Here is a 13,853-nt window from a genome sequence, read left to right as displayed (position 1 = left end):
GACCCACATGACAGAGGACACTGGACATCCCTGGGAAAATAACAAAGTCCACTGCCTCTTTAAAGAGACTCCACTTCTCTCCTTTGTATCAGCCTTCCCTGCCCCTGACCAAGACTGGAGCTGGGAGGAGTTTGGGGGAGGAGGCAGTGGGACAAGAAGAGTCCTTTCGCCACTGGTGGCCAGTGAGCCATGGACAAGGCTGAGTGGGGAAGATCTTTCAACTAATGACATGCTGGTATTTTATTTGGAGACTTTCTGGACTATTTTAATATCTGACAGTGGCCAGAAGACTTTAGGATATGCCAGAGATGTGGGCATGGAAGAGGAGGGGGCCACCAGGACAGCAGAAGCGGAGCTGAATTCCGAGTGTATCTTGTCGCTGATGTTCCCCATGTCATCGAGGAACCAGTTACCCTGGTGTGGGTGGTGACTCCAGGGATCCAGATAACAGAGGGTGGGGGAGGGAGGGACCACCGGAGGGTGGCCAGGAGATGCTGTAAACCTCCCATTAGGTCTGTCCTTTCATTCTTCTTTTACCTCTTCACCACAACCTCTCCTGATGCCAAATGAAGCTAAAGGGGCAAAATCTTTCTGTATCTTCCTGACAGTTATCTATAGAAACTACAGGAAATCAGTTAGGCAATAGTGTGGGAGACAAGAACTGGTTAGTAAAATTCCTATAAGCAGGCCTGGGTATTTCATCAATGTAAAGACCAAGTAGTCACCTGAACATTGGGCTTGACCAATACTGCCGTACTTGGCAACTGACCACTCTCCGTCTGTCCATCTTTTGGTTGCATCTGGAAGAATGGTAATGCTTCTGTGAAAACAGCATCTGACACTACTCTGTTATGTTGTCACGGTCACGAGGCAGTGTAGTAGTCCTTATAATAACCAACAGCCACTGAACATCTGTTCTGGGCAGATGGTTTATACACATTTCCTCATTGTATCAATTAAGATGCTTTCAGTTACAAGGAACGGGAAACACAGAGCAAACTGATATCGAATGATTAAAAATCAAAATTATTAAGGGCATGTGGGGTTCTTGTAACTAAAAGTGGCTAGAGCTAAGACAAACAGCTTCTGATAAAGTGTGATCAAGGTCCTGGCTCCTTTTCTCTATAAATTTTTCAGATCTGCCACCTTATATGTATCAATTTAGCATGATAGCAAACATGGCTGCAGCAGCTCCAAGCCTCCCAGTATATACTGCAACTTCTTGAAAGAGATGGGAGTCTCTTCTTGCTAGTTGCTAAAAGAGGGAGACAGTTCTTTCCTAGACTACTTATAACAGCTCCAGAATCATTGGCCTGACTCGAGTCACTTTCCTGACAGAAGCCGTACGGCCAGGAGAATGGTCTGCAATGCTGGACATGGACCTGGGTTCTGAACCAAACACTGTGGTGGGGGGTGTTTCACGAGCCCCTCTGGCTTAAACCAACTCAGAGCTCATGCCTTGAAGTGGGAATTGGTGTTGATTCCTCCCACTTATACCTCCATAAACAAGGTGTGTACAGGATATGCAAAAATCAGTTAATCACAACATCATATTCTCGTGACACATTAGGATAATCCAGCATCCCTGTCATGATACAGCTAAGGAAATCGAGCCTCTAAGAGGTTGAATTTTCCAGCATCATCCAGAGGCATGGCTTCACTCCGAGTCTATCTGAATCCAGGGCCTATGTCCTTCTTGCTGTATCTGCTCATTTGCCCAGTACGTACAGAACCTGTGCATCATACTTGACTTCTGTGTGTGCTACTTTGTAGTATAGTGTGAGTTCTCTGAGTATTGGTCAAAGAACAGCTCCTCCCCTCCCAATGGTGGTTATATTGTGATTACAGGATATCATGGCTGGGACCCAGTTGATTTTTTTTTTTCATCAGAAAAGGAAGTTTTAGCAGGAAGAGAAAGGCCCATCTGTTGTCTGTGTATGGGGAAAGAGGTATTTAATCATTGCTTTGGAAATTCAGAGAACCGTGTCTAGTGCTGGAAAATTGACCTGCCGCCTCCTCTCAGCAGCCAGAAGCGAGGCAGCTCTCCTAACTGCACACGAATGAAGGTGTGCTCTGTGGTTACTGTTGTCAAGCCTGATGAAATAAAATAAGAGCCCAGAGCTCTGGGAGGATCCAGCTGTGTTAAAGGAACCTAGAGTGGCTGATGTGATTGTTAGAGAGTGTCCTCGGCACTCTCAGAAATCTACGTACAAAAAAAAAAAAAACAACTTATGAACATATGTAATTTTATCCAGGCACTAATGCAGTAAATGTTGGTATTTAAGGCCCAAATGGCTTCTTGGCAGAAGTTTTTTGTGGGCTTTCTGAAATCTACCTCTTCCATTTCAGAGAGCTCCAGACGTGTGTTCTAGAACTATTCATTAGATCAGTTGGCAAACAAAAAAACTAGAATGCCCATTTCTTTGTTTTGGGGGTTGTGCTGAGTGATGAACTTGGAAGACTCCCCTAGGGGTGATGGGCTTAGGCATTCTGGCACCCCTCAAATCCTCTTTCTGCTTTTCAGAAATGAACCGGCATCACTACGCCCTGTATGTGCACAACTGCCGCCTCGTCTTTCTCTTGCGCAAGGATTTTGACCAGGCAGACACCTTCCGCCCAGCGGAGTTCCACTGGAAGCTGGACCAGGTATGGGTCTCACCTCGCACCTTCCCACCCCTCACCCCTCTGCCGGGACGGTTGATGTGGTCCAGGGATGATGGCAATGGGTAGGTACTTCACGGTTCTGGTCACTTGCTGAATTGGAGGAAAACCAACTCTGGGAGACACACAGCATCTTGAAGTCAGGATCGAAACTTCCGCCTTAAAGACCAGTAGGAAGTGGGGAGGACCCCCCTTCCTGGCTGGGACCTTCACCCATCAGTGGACTTGCCAGTGTGCATCTTGTCGATTTGCTCTGTGTGGAGCTCCTGGGAAGCTGATCCTCTTGATCCCCAGGCCCAGTTTCTGATCTTTGTTAGCACATCTTTTTGTCATAAATGCTCTGTGTCTCCTCTTTGATGCTCTCCTTTGGGTGACGGTGCAGCCTCGCCTTTGGTGACACAGGTTGAGAGCAGGGACCTGAGGACTTTGAAGTCATCAGTGACACAGTGCCCTGTGAGCAGTTCATGTTCTCCTCTGAAGCAGGAAAGTCTCTGACTCCTGACTTGTGATCATAAGGGCTGCGGTGTCAGACTTGTCAATGACAAATGCAGTGTCTGGTTGGAATGAAATGCTTTGAAGTGACTGTTTCTGAGGGCTGTGCAGTGATGAGATTGTGGAGGTGGCATTTCTCTGGGTGGTCATGTTGCTGAAGAAGTATCAGTACAGCAAACCTAGAGTTGTCCTCTGCTTAGATCGGGCGGGGGCGGGGAGTGCGTAAATTTTTGTTCAATGGTTTTACATTGTCAAGAGGGAGCATGGAGGTCAGCAGAGAAGAGGGTCATAGCATGGATGCTGCTTAATAAAACAGATGAAATGATGCTTATCCTACTGCATCTCTTGTTTGCTTTCCTTCTGCCCAACCCATATTCTGAGAGCTTCTGGGGCCCTCGACCTTCTTTTCTCCCTCCAGGTGGATGCCACCTGCCTCACCGTGCCTAGGGCTGAATGTTTCATAATCCTCTCCTTTCTCTTTCCTTATTACCTGTGTCTGCCACTCCCCACTCCCTTTTCTGCTGAAGCCCCAGGCACCCAGTGGGGCTGATCTCAGAGTGTGTCACTGGAAAGCATGCCAGAAGGAACTCATTTCCACCGAGATGAGAAGGAATGCTACCTCTCTTCCTCTATATGGAAGTACTGACATATGCTCTTTAGGAGAGAGATTCATTAATCTGAGGGAATGTCTCAATGGTGGGACATCAGGCAGCGTGACAAGGTCAAGGATGCAAGGCTGATGGGAAAGATGTTTGAGGGAGCCCTGGGGCAACTGCCTAATCCATTCTCAATAAATCCCATCCTGCTGGACCCTAGGGTTTTGGAAATATGGCATTTGGATTAATATATGTTTTTCTGAATTAGGAATTCTGGGCCTTACAGAAATTATACTATCTTGACATTGTTTATCTGATTTCCCAGCAACCTCTTGGCTACCTTCTAAAATGCCATATGGTTTATATGGGATGTTTTTATACACACATAATATGAATTGAGGTGAATTAGAATAAATTCCATATTGTGAGGGGCTTTAATAAAAACATTTCTATACTGGCTGAGATCATTATAGATGCCCTTCAGTATTTGCTAAGATGGGATTGAAAGGCACTATTATAGGTGAATGAAAAGCACAGGCTTTGGAATTTAAACTAGGTGAGGAAGAAATTCTGGCAAGAATACTGGAGCATGTAGTCATTCCCTTCTCCAAGGGATTTTCCCAACCAACGGATCGAACCCAGGTCTCCTGCATTACAAGTGGATTCCTTATCATCTGAGTCATAAGGAAGCCTTATAGTGAATCTAGGAATTCTGAAATCTGTTCCCAAACTGATGACTTTAAGGAGGAGCTGAGAGCCACTGAATATCTTCCAAATTTCTCTGGTCTCATTTACTACCATCCACGTGTGCCTGCTCTGTGCCAGGTGCTCTATGTGCAGAGCTCATTCCCTCTCTCCCCAAGCCCTGCTGGGTGGATAATATGGAACAGGAGACCGTGATCCAGCAACCTGGCCAAGGTCACACAGTAAACGTGGCTAGGACCTGCTTGTTCCGGATGCTCTAGTGCTCTTTGGTGAGCGTGCTAATTAAAATGTAAAATGTTTACATTTTTAAATTTCAAATAATTTTTATTTGGAGATCGGAATTATGCAAAGTGCAAAATGTTTATCCTGATGAAACCCTATGAAACTGTCAAATCTTCACTTTGTTCAAGCTCTGTCTTCCTTGTCTTAGTCAGCTTGGGTTGCCATAACCGAATACCGCAGCCTGGGTGGCCAGAACAACAGAGATTTATTCCTCACAGTTCTTGAAGCTGAAAAGTCCAAGCTCAAGGTGCTAGCCAGTTCCATTCCCCCCATGAGGACCCTCTTCCTGGCTATAGGCAGCACCCTTCTCACTGTGTCCTCACCTGGTGGAGAGAGCTTAGGTACCTTTCCTTTTCCTTATCAGGCAGGAGCCTTATTAGACTAGGGTCCCATCCTTATGACCTCATTTAACCTTCATTACTCCTAATGAAAATTAGACCCTTTCTTCTGATACAGCCATGTTTGGGGTTAGAGCTTCAACATATGAATTTGCAAGGATGCAGTTCATCTTATGGGGCTTCCCTGGTGGCTCAGTGGTAAAGAATCCACCTGCCAATACAGGAAACGTGGTTTCAGTCTCTGGGTTGGGAAGATCCCCTGGAGAAGGAAATGGCAACCTACTCCTGTATTTTTGCATGGAAAATCCCATGGACAGAGGAGCCTGGAGGGTTACAATCCATGGGATTGCAAAAGAGTCGGACACAACTTAAAGACTAAACAAAAACAACAGACAACAATTTAGCTACAGCATATTTCTACTAAAGAAATTAACATAAAAAATGTGAAGCCTGCCTAATGATGATCAGAAGCCCCAGCTCACTTGAACAGTTGCCCGCACCTGAGAGGAGCTACAATGGGTGGGAATAGGGAACCTCCACCATACTCATACTAGCAATCCAGTGGTATGTACAGACTAGCCCAGATTCCTCTGTCCACTGTTGAGCTCTCTAGCTTCTTTCTGTATACAAAAACATATCAGAAGTTTCTTGGATGTAAATCATTTGATGCCAAACGGTGTATATCTGATAAAGTCACCTCCCTCAGGAAGCCATTCTGGGTCACCTGTTGTATAGCTTACCTCTTCACAATGCTCCCCAGACTCCATGCAGAATCCATCCCAATACTTACTTTACCTTAGTTACCCATTTATTTGTCCTGCCTTTCTTCCCACTTTGTGCTGAGATCCTGGAGGGCAGGTCTGTGCCTTCCTCTCGCCAAATTCTCAGTGCAGATTGTAGCCTTGAGCACACAGTTGGTGTCCAGTAAATGTTTGCATAAAAATGAATGGATGTTGAGATCAAAAGAAAGGAGAGACAAAATGAGGGAGGAAGAGAGGGAAGTAGAGAAGAAAAATCGAGATCTTTTAAAACCTCCTGGTGATTAATTGATCTTTTGATCCATTTTTATGGAACATTTTAAAATTCTAAAATTTTGCCCTTTTTCACTCTCTGGATCTCAAAGGTTCAGCTTTGATCTTGATAATTTTACTGTTTCAAAGATCTCACTGATTTTACCCCCAGTGTTCTATAACTGTTATAAAACTTTCTGGCCTTGAACATGTATACTATCATGTAAGAATCGAATCGCCAGTCTATGTCTGATGCAGGATACAGCATGCTTGGGGCTGGTGCACGGTGATGACCCAGAGAGATGTTATGGGGAGGGAGGTGGGAGGGGGGTTCATGTTTGGGAACGCATGTACACCCGCGGTGGATTCATGTCAATGTATGGCAAAACCAATACAGGATTGTAAAGTAAAAAAAAAAACAAAAAAAAAAAAACTTTCTGGCCTTGAGTGGAAAACGCTCAAGCCAGTCTAATGAGCTGTGTGTATTCAAATTGTTGGCCCACCTTAGGGGTTCTAAAAGCATAATAAATGTCCTACTGCCTGATGAGACCTCATTTATTCTGAGCATAAACTTTGTGCCAAACTCTTTGTTAGGTACCAAAGATCAACTAAAATAAAGCCTCTGCTCTCTGGAAGTATCCATGACAATGGGGCAGACAAACACATAAACAGACAGTGTACAATCCTATGTGATATGTGAAGAAGGCAGGGAACCAGGTAGGGGGAGTCCATGGGGACCAGTCTGAAGGATCCTGCCATGTCCCTGGGTATAAGGGCCTGGGAAAGCTTCTGGGAGGGGTGGGAGAGTTCAGAGGAGGTAGAGCCAGGTAGCCAAGCCGGGAGGGAATGAGAAGGAGGGCCGTCTTCAGGGGACTGTAAGCTTTCTGTGTGTCAGGGCACAAGGACGGGGTGGAAGGGGAAGGCGTTGACAGTTATTGAACCTGGACTTGGGTCCATTCGTCCAGCTGACACAGGTTATGGTGAAAGAAAGTACAGCATTTATTCTAAGGCTCCAAGCAATGAGAATGGGCCGCTCATGCTCACAAAACTATGAACTCCCCATGGCTTTCAGGGGAGAGTGTTTTTAAAGGTGGTGTGAGGGAGCAGGCCTCAGGGTACGTGATCAGCTCATGCAGGGTTCTAATTGACTGGCATCAGGGTGAAGTTTTAAGCATCACCAATCTTCTGGTTTCAACCTGTCTGGAGTCTCTGTGCTTTTAGTCAGCAATTTGCATCTGATGGGGGTCTGCAGCCTGTACAACAACTTAGGAATGTGTGTCAGACCTTTATCTGTATTTTTCAGGGACCTGGGAGTTTAGTGACATTGCTTTGTGGATGACTTATTGTCTAAATTGTTACCAGTTTGTTGGCTCAACAGCTAGTCTTTGCTTCTACACTTTCACATTTCCTAGTCATTTACCCTTTGAAGCCAGTCTGATGTGTTGTGTGGGCGTCCCTGGTGGCTCAGTAGTAAAGAATTCACCTGCCAGTGCAGGAGATGGGTTCAGTCCCTGGGTCAGGAAGATCCCCTGGAGAATGCTCCAGTATTCTTGCCTGGCAAACCTCATGAACAGAGGAGCCTGGTGGGCTACAGTCCATGAGGTTGCAAAAGAGCTGGACAGGACTTAGCAACTAAACAAAAATAGTAATGTATTATGTGCACTCAAATTCCTAGCCCACCTTAGGAATTCTTTTGAGACTGAGAGGTGACCTGGGAGACTAGAAAAAAATAGTTTTACTTCAAAAGACATGGACATAGGGACTTGAGTACAGTTTCAACAGGTATTAGGACCCAGTTTGGAGGAGCAGGTGGGAATTAAATATCCATGCCCACAAGCAGCATCTGTCACACACTTAGTCTCCTGGCTGCAGAGAAAGGAAGAGGGAGACCCTGATTCTATCATGTCCCTTGCTACTGACCCCAGTGAATAACCTGGCCTGAGTTACATTTGCTAGCAATTTGTTACATTTATAGCATGTTATTGAGTTGGTAATTTACTCCCAAAGAATGGGCCACAATCAAAGCATTTTGTTATTTAAAAGAAGACTGATAATTTGGAGGATACAACTGTGAGGAATGCTAGTATGACATTCATAAAATATCACATTCATGCAAATGTGCTGAATAGATAAATCCATTACCAGGCAACCCCAAGAAGTGCCCCAACTACCCAGTGTACCTCTTGAAAATGAATCTACAATGAGGAGACTCATTTTAATGGGATTTTTTACTTATGATCTGCTAATACAAATCCCTCAAGCCTGCACTTAGTCATGTGCAAACTCAGGCAAGAGCAGAGGAGAAGGCCAGTTGCCAGTTCACATGGGAAAGGTTTATTAATTTACAGCCCTCCCAGCTTTTGTGTTATTTGGATATGGTTGACTCAGCATCACACATTCTAATGATCTTCCCTGTGGACTTACTGGTGCTTGGAGGGAGACAGCACATTCACTTATTGGAAGACACAGCTTGAGTGACGCCCTGACGCCCTAAACCAATAAGAGGACAGGCACCCCAGGCTCAGACAAGGAAAAAAAATGCATCTCTGAAAAATCGCAAGGAAGTGAAATCCATTCTGTTGGCCCTCACCTTCTCTGTGCCAGAAACTGAAACAAGCACCAGGGGGAGAGACACAGGACACGAAGGATCCTGCCTTAGGAGCCCACAGCCCTGCCTAGATTACACCCAGTTTTAGAGACCTGAGGATTATTCTCCTGCAAGTGTCCCAAATTCTAATAGTCACAGACAGGAGAAGCAGTCAAAGTGAGTGCAGATGCCTGGCTGGGTGACTGTGGGTCCTCCTTCAGACTCACCTATCACACAGATCCAGGCCACACAAGAATCCGAGCCTGATGCTGCGCTTCCAGTCGTTCACAAATGGAGAGTCAGATTGCCATAGAAAACCTTCCAAATTGAGTATTTTCTCATTAAAAACATATCATCAAACCAGATGTTCCACAGTATACTTTATAATCTGGTCACTGAGAAAAACAAACAAAAGATCAGTCACCAAAAAACCCACTGTCATTTGGACACAGGAAAACCACACCATAACGTGACTGTTTGAGACGTTTGATCTTCGCCAGTAAGGCCCGCTTGTCCTTTCTGAGCACCTCCTGTCCTAGTCCCATGCCCCACCCTCCATGAAGAATGCTGGATTCCCAGTGCCAAGTGGGGAGGGGGCATGTTGTGTCCCCAGGGGCCCCTTCACTACACCCAGGAAGAAGGGGCAGCTGTGAGTGGGGCAGGGTCCCTTAGACCCAGGTAGTCTTCTTTCTTCCCACATAAAGGAGAGAAGAAGCACAGGCCCAAGTTCCTTGGGAAAAAAATGACAGAGCTGGGATTTGAGTCTGATACATTTGTCAGACTAGCGCCTTTGCCCATTAAGTCCATTCTACTTGCTTAGAAATCCAAAGCTCCTGGGAGAGGAGAAATCTTTTATTCTTGGTGAGGAAAGTGTGTTTGAATGATGTAGAATGAGTTTACTCACATCTGCTCTTTCAGCCACACTAGGAGTCAAATGAGTTAGTTCAATCATTATTACAGCCAAGTGCCAGGGAGTTAATTGGAGAATGGTCAATCCAGTCCAGACCAGCCGTCTTAATGAGCAAAATAATTGGGCATTGTCAGTGCTCTAATTCTGCAGTTAAAGACTGATTCCTGGGTGTGTTGGCCATGCTTCCTTTAATGCAGTGACAGCCCACTCAACACCCGACTCAGCACACTGGCCTTTGGTGAGACCGGCTTCCCTCTAGGAACATGTGTCCTAATCAGATGGGGAGGAAGAATGTCCAGAACCTCTTTTGTCTCTCCTTTAGGCAGAATCCCAAATGACTTCCCTTAAAATGCCGACTTGCAGGGTTGTTCAGAATGGATAAGGAGATGGGGAGAGTCACAAACACAGTGACTCTTACTTCTTTATTTTTCTGTAATGCATAAGGTCCCTTTATAAGCCCTCACTTTTTCTCAGTGTCCCTCTCCCTGCCTCTTCGCATCTCCAAGAACTTCTAGAAACATTTTAGGAGAGGGGGCATCTGTGACTTCATGGTGCTGGCAGAGAACAGTCCTCAGACGCCCTTGGTCCTCTTGGGTCAGGACTGTGCAGTGACTGCATCTCCTGCTGTCTGGAAAGTGACTGCTGACATGGCTATCCCAGTCATTCTGTTTTCTTTAGAGATGGTACTAGCATCCTGGAAATCCATCACCCATTGCCTGAGCCATGTTTTCTCCACCTTGAAGCTCCTTTCCTGGCAGCCTTTCATCCTGCCCATCTCTGCTGCACTGGTTACCTCCATCCCACAACACCTCACCTGGGCTCCTCAGGGTCCCCAGCGAGCCACCTAAGGTGCATGTTGTGTCCCGAGTGGCCCCCTCACCACACCCAGGAAGAAGGAGCAGCTGTGAGTGGGGCAGGGTCCCTTAGACCCAGGTGGTCTTCTTTCCTCCCACATAAAGGAGAGAATACATCACAGGCCCAAGTTCCTCCAGAAAAAAATGACAGAGCCGGGATTTGAGTCAAATACTCACATTTGTCAGACCAGCGCCTTTGCCCATTAAGTCCATTCTACTTGCTTAGAAATCCAAAGCTCCTGGGAGAAGAGAAATCTTTTATTCTTGGCGAGCAAATGTGTCTACCTTTGGTAGACAGAATAATGGCTCCAAAGGTGTCCACCTCCTAATTCCTGAAATCTGTAAATATTTTACCTTACATGGCAAATGGTCTTTATAGATGTGATTAAAGATCCTGAGCTAGGGAGATTATCTTGGGTTAGTCAAGTAGATCCAATGTAATCCAAGGATTCTTACAGGAGGGAGGCAGAAGTGTTAGAATCAGAAAAGACGTGACAGGAAGCAGAGGTCAGAGTGACGTGAGCCAAAGAATGCACCCACCTCTATGAGCTGGTGGTTAAAAAAGAAAGAAAGAAAGAAAGAAACAGATTGTCTCTTACAGTCTCCAGAAGGCACCTTGATTGAAGCCCAGAGAGACTCATTTCAGATTTTTTTTTTTTTACCTCCAAAGCTGCAATATAATAAATCTGTGTTGTTTTAACAGAAAGGCTGAGTTATTTTTTTTTTAATAGCAGCAATAGGAAACACATATATTGTTCATGAGCCTTTGGGAGATCACCTCCCATCTTCCCACACTTTATTGAGGTGACCCTGGGCCCAGCTTTCCAGGTAGGTTCAGAGACTCCTCTGTACCCCCAGTGTGGGGCCTTTGTCCAGGGTCTCTGTAGAACCCCTCCCCTTGCAGGCATGGCCCTAGGAGGGAGGGATGAAGAGCCACAGCCTTAACATCCCCCATTCACCACCTGCTGTTCACCAAGCATGCTTCCTCACAAGCCTCTGGACTAGGATCCCCAAGGTGCAGATTGAGCCTTTCCTTCTGCCCTAAGCCATATATTTCCTCTAGCCTAAGGTGCCGGTCACCTCACCAGCCATGATCAGTGGGAAAGGTACCTCTCTGCCTTTAGGGAAGAAGCATGAGTCCTTTATGCTTGGTTCTGAAAAATGCTAAGACAAACTTAGAAAATCTTCCTCCTCTTGAGAGGCTCACTTGGAACCTTAAGAATGCCAGAGCTGATACCTGAATGAGATCCTCTAGATAATACCTGTCATTCCCCTGAAGGACAGAAACCTGTGTCGCTGGAAGATCTCTACCGGAGTTCACTCCTCACCCTGCTGTGCTCTCAGCTTGGTGCCGCAGGGCTTGCTCCCAGGGGAGAGAAGCCCGCTGGCTCCAAGGGACCACAATCCAGGAGTAGCAGCCTTACTGCCCTGGGAGCGCCCCTCACTCAGAGGGCATGGGAGCAGCCAGGCGTGAAGGTGGAGTGCGTTTCTCGGTGGCCTCTTTCACTCTTCTCAGGAGTCCCAGTGATAGCCAACCCCCTAACCCACCAGCCACAGCCGTGACCTTGTCTGTGCCCCCTGAGTTGTTCTCTGTCCCTGACTTGCTCTCCAACTTCCTCTTTCTTCCTCCCTGGAATCAGCTCCCAAATGAACTCTCTGCACTGATTTGGCCAGCCAGCATGCACAGGTAAAGTTTTGATCTACAGTGGGCTGTTAGCAAACAGCCGCTACTATTATTATTGGAAAGAAAGGGACTTCTGCAGAGTTTCAGGGGCAGAACCATGACTAAAAGGAAGAAATTACCAAGAGACCAAAATGAAGTGAGCCAAAGGAAGGAAAGGAAGGTTAGCAAGGTTCAGATGAAGGCTTTCAGGGCTGTAGTGGAATTGATTGCAAGCCTAACCTGCAGTACGATCTGATGACAGATAATTCCATCTGTCGTACTGGGCACATAGTCTCCACAAACCTGCTGAGGGTCCCCTAGCCTTGCTCATCAGTACATCCTGAGTCATTGCTTAAAGAGGGGGTTTTGCAAGGCTTTCTGGGATTTCCATTATTCAAAGGATTTTCTTTAATTTTTCTTCTGAAGAGCCTGTGCTAAAGGAGAATCCAGACTCTTGGTGAATTAAGAGCTTCAGGAATGTAATTATGTTACCAAATGAAACTTGGGCCCATTTGTCTGCATGCAGTGAAGCCAATTTACTGACACTGGGTTGTGGTGAAAGAAAGTGCAGCATTCATTGCAGGGTGCTAAGCAAGGAGTCCAGGCAGCTTGTGCCCAAGAGACCTGGATTCCCTAATGGCTTTCAAAGAAACGTTTTTAAAACCAAGGTGATGGAAGGGGGTTATGAGGTGCTTGATCAGCTTTCGGACATTTTCTGATTAGTTGGTGGTGAGGTAATTGGGAGTCAATATCATTGGGCCCTTAGTGTCAACTCATCTGGGGTCCATGTGCTTATGGGTAACATACAGTTAACTTCTTCCACCTGGTGGAGGTTTCACTACCTGCAAAACATCTCAAAGGATATTTCTCACAATATTATCTATGGCCCTTGAGGAGGCTCTAAAGGCCCTTGGCTTTGTTTAATGGCTAAACTATTATTTTGTCTTGCTTGACTGTTTTCCTTTCTTTCTGCATTTTCTCATGTCTCTGATTAATTTTATTCTTTGGAACTCAAGGAAAGCCTAGGAGGCAAAAGTTTTTCTTCAGATAAGAGGCAAACAAAGGACTTGGGAGAGGTGGGGAGAGGGAAGTTTGTTCCAGAAAGGTCTCATAGGGTCCTGCTCAGTTATAATTCTCTTTGCTGCGATCTCACCTGGCTTCTCCCATTCTTTTATTCCATCTTGAAGTAGAAGGCTATACCAAAAAATTTAAACAAATCAAAGATGCTAATTATCCTATACCTTCTCCCTCTGCTGGCAGGCATGGCTCCTCTCTGGCCTCTTTTCCCCAGATGAGCATCTGCTCAGTAATTCCTTTTGCTCCTGTGAAATCATTATTTGTGTCTTAGCCTGTACCTCTGCCCAGAGGCAACAATTGCATTTTCTGTTCAGTAGGCATCCTGTAATACATATTTAAAATCAGTCTTATTTTACTGTTAAAAAGACAAAAACAATGTCAACATAATTACACATGATTAGTAAATCAAATCACCGTTCCAATAATAAGATGCTCAGGCCTTGGGGTGGTCCAGTGGAAGCAGCTTTGAATCAGTCACCACGCTGACTGTGGCTTGCTCCTATCTTTCTAGACTGCTTTGGGGATTAGGTACCAGGGAGAGGGGAGAGAGACTTCTCCTTGCCATCAAACCCAAGTGTCTACATTTGTTGTATGAAAGATATTTTTCTCTGTGTGTCACTTCCACAGTATAGAAAGCAAGAAATTGGCATAACTGAAACCTAACATAAAATGGCACAT

General features: G+C 45.7%; 1 protein-coding gene across 2 annotated transcripts in view; it reads left to right on the top strand.

Moving 5' to 3' along the window:
• CLSTN2 (calsyntenin 2) overlaps positions 1-13,853 on the top strand; it is a 734,313-nt gene that overhangs the window by 634,980 nt on the left and 85,480 nt on the right. For both annotated transcript variants that reach the window (XM_069564128.1, XM_069564118.1), the window contains exon 8: positions 2,525-2,646. In XM_069564128.1, the coding sequence (XP_069420229.1) occupies positions 2,525-2,646 (122 nt within the window). The remainder of the gene's footprint in view (positions 1-2,524; positions 2,647-13,853) is intronic.

The sequence above is a fragment of the Ovis canadensis genome, chromosome 1, assembly GCF_042477335.2.
Source record: "Ovis canadensis isolate MfBH-ARS-UI-01 breed Bighorn chromosome 1, ARS-UI_OviCan_v2, whole genome shotgun sequence".
NCBI classification, from domain to species: Eukaryota; Metazoa; Chordata; class Mammalia; order Artiodactyla; family Bovidae; genus Ovis; species Ovis canadensis.
The sequence above is the reverse complement of the archived record's forward strand: the minus strand, read 5'-3'. Positions and strand labels throughout refer to the sequence as shown.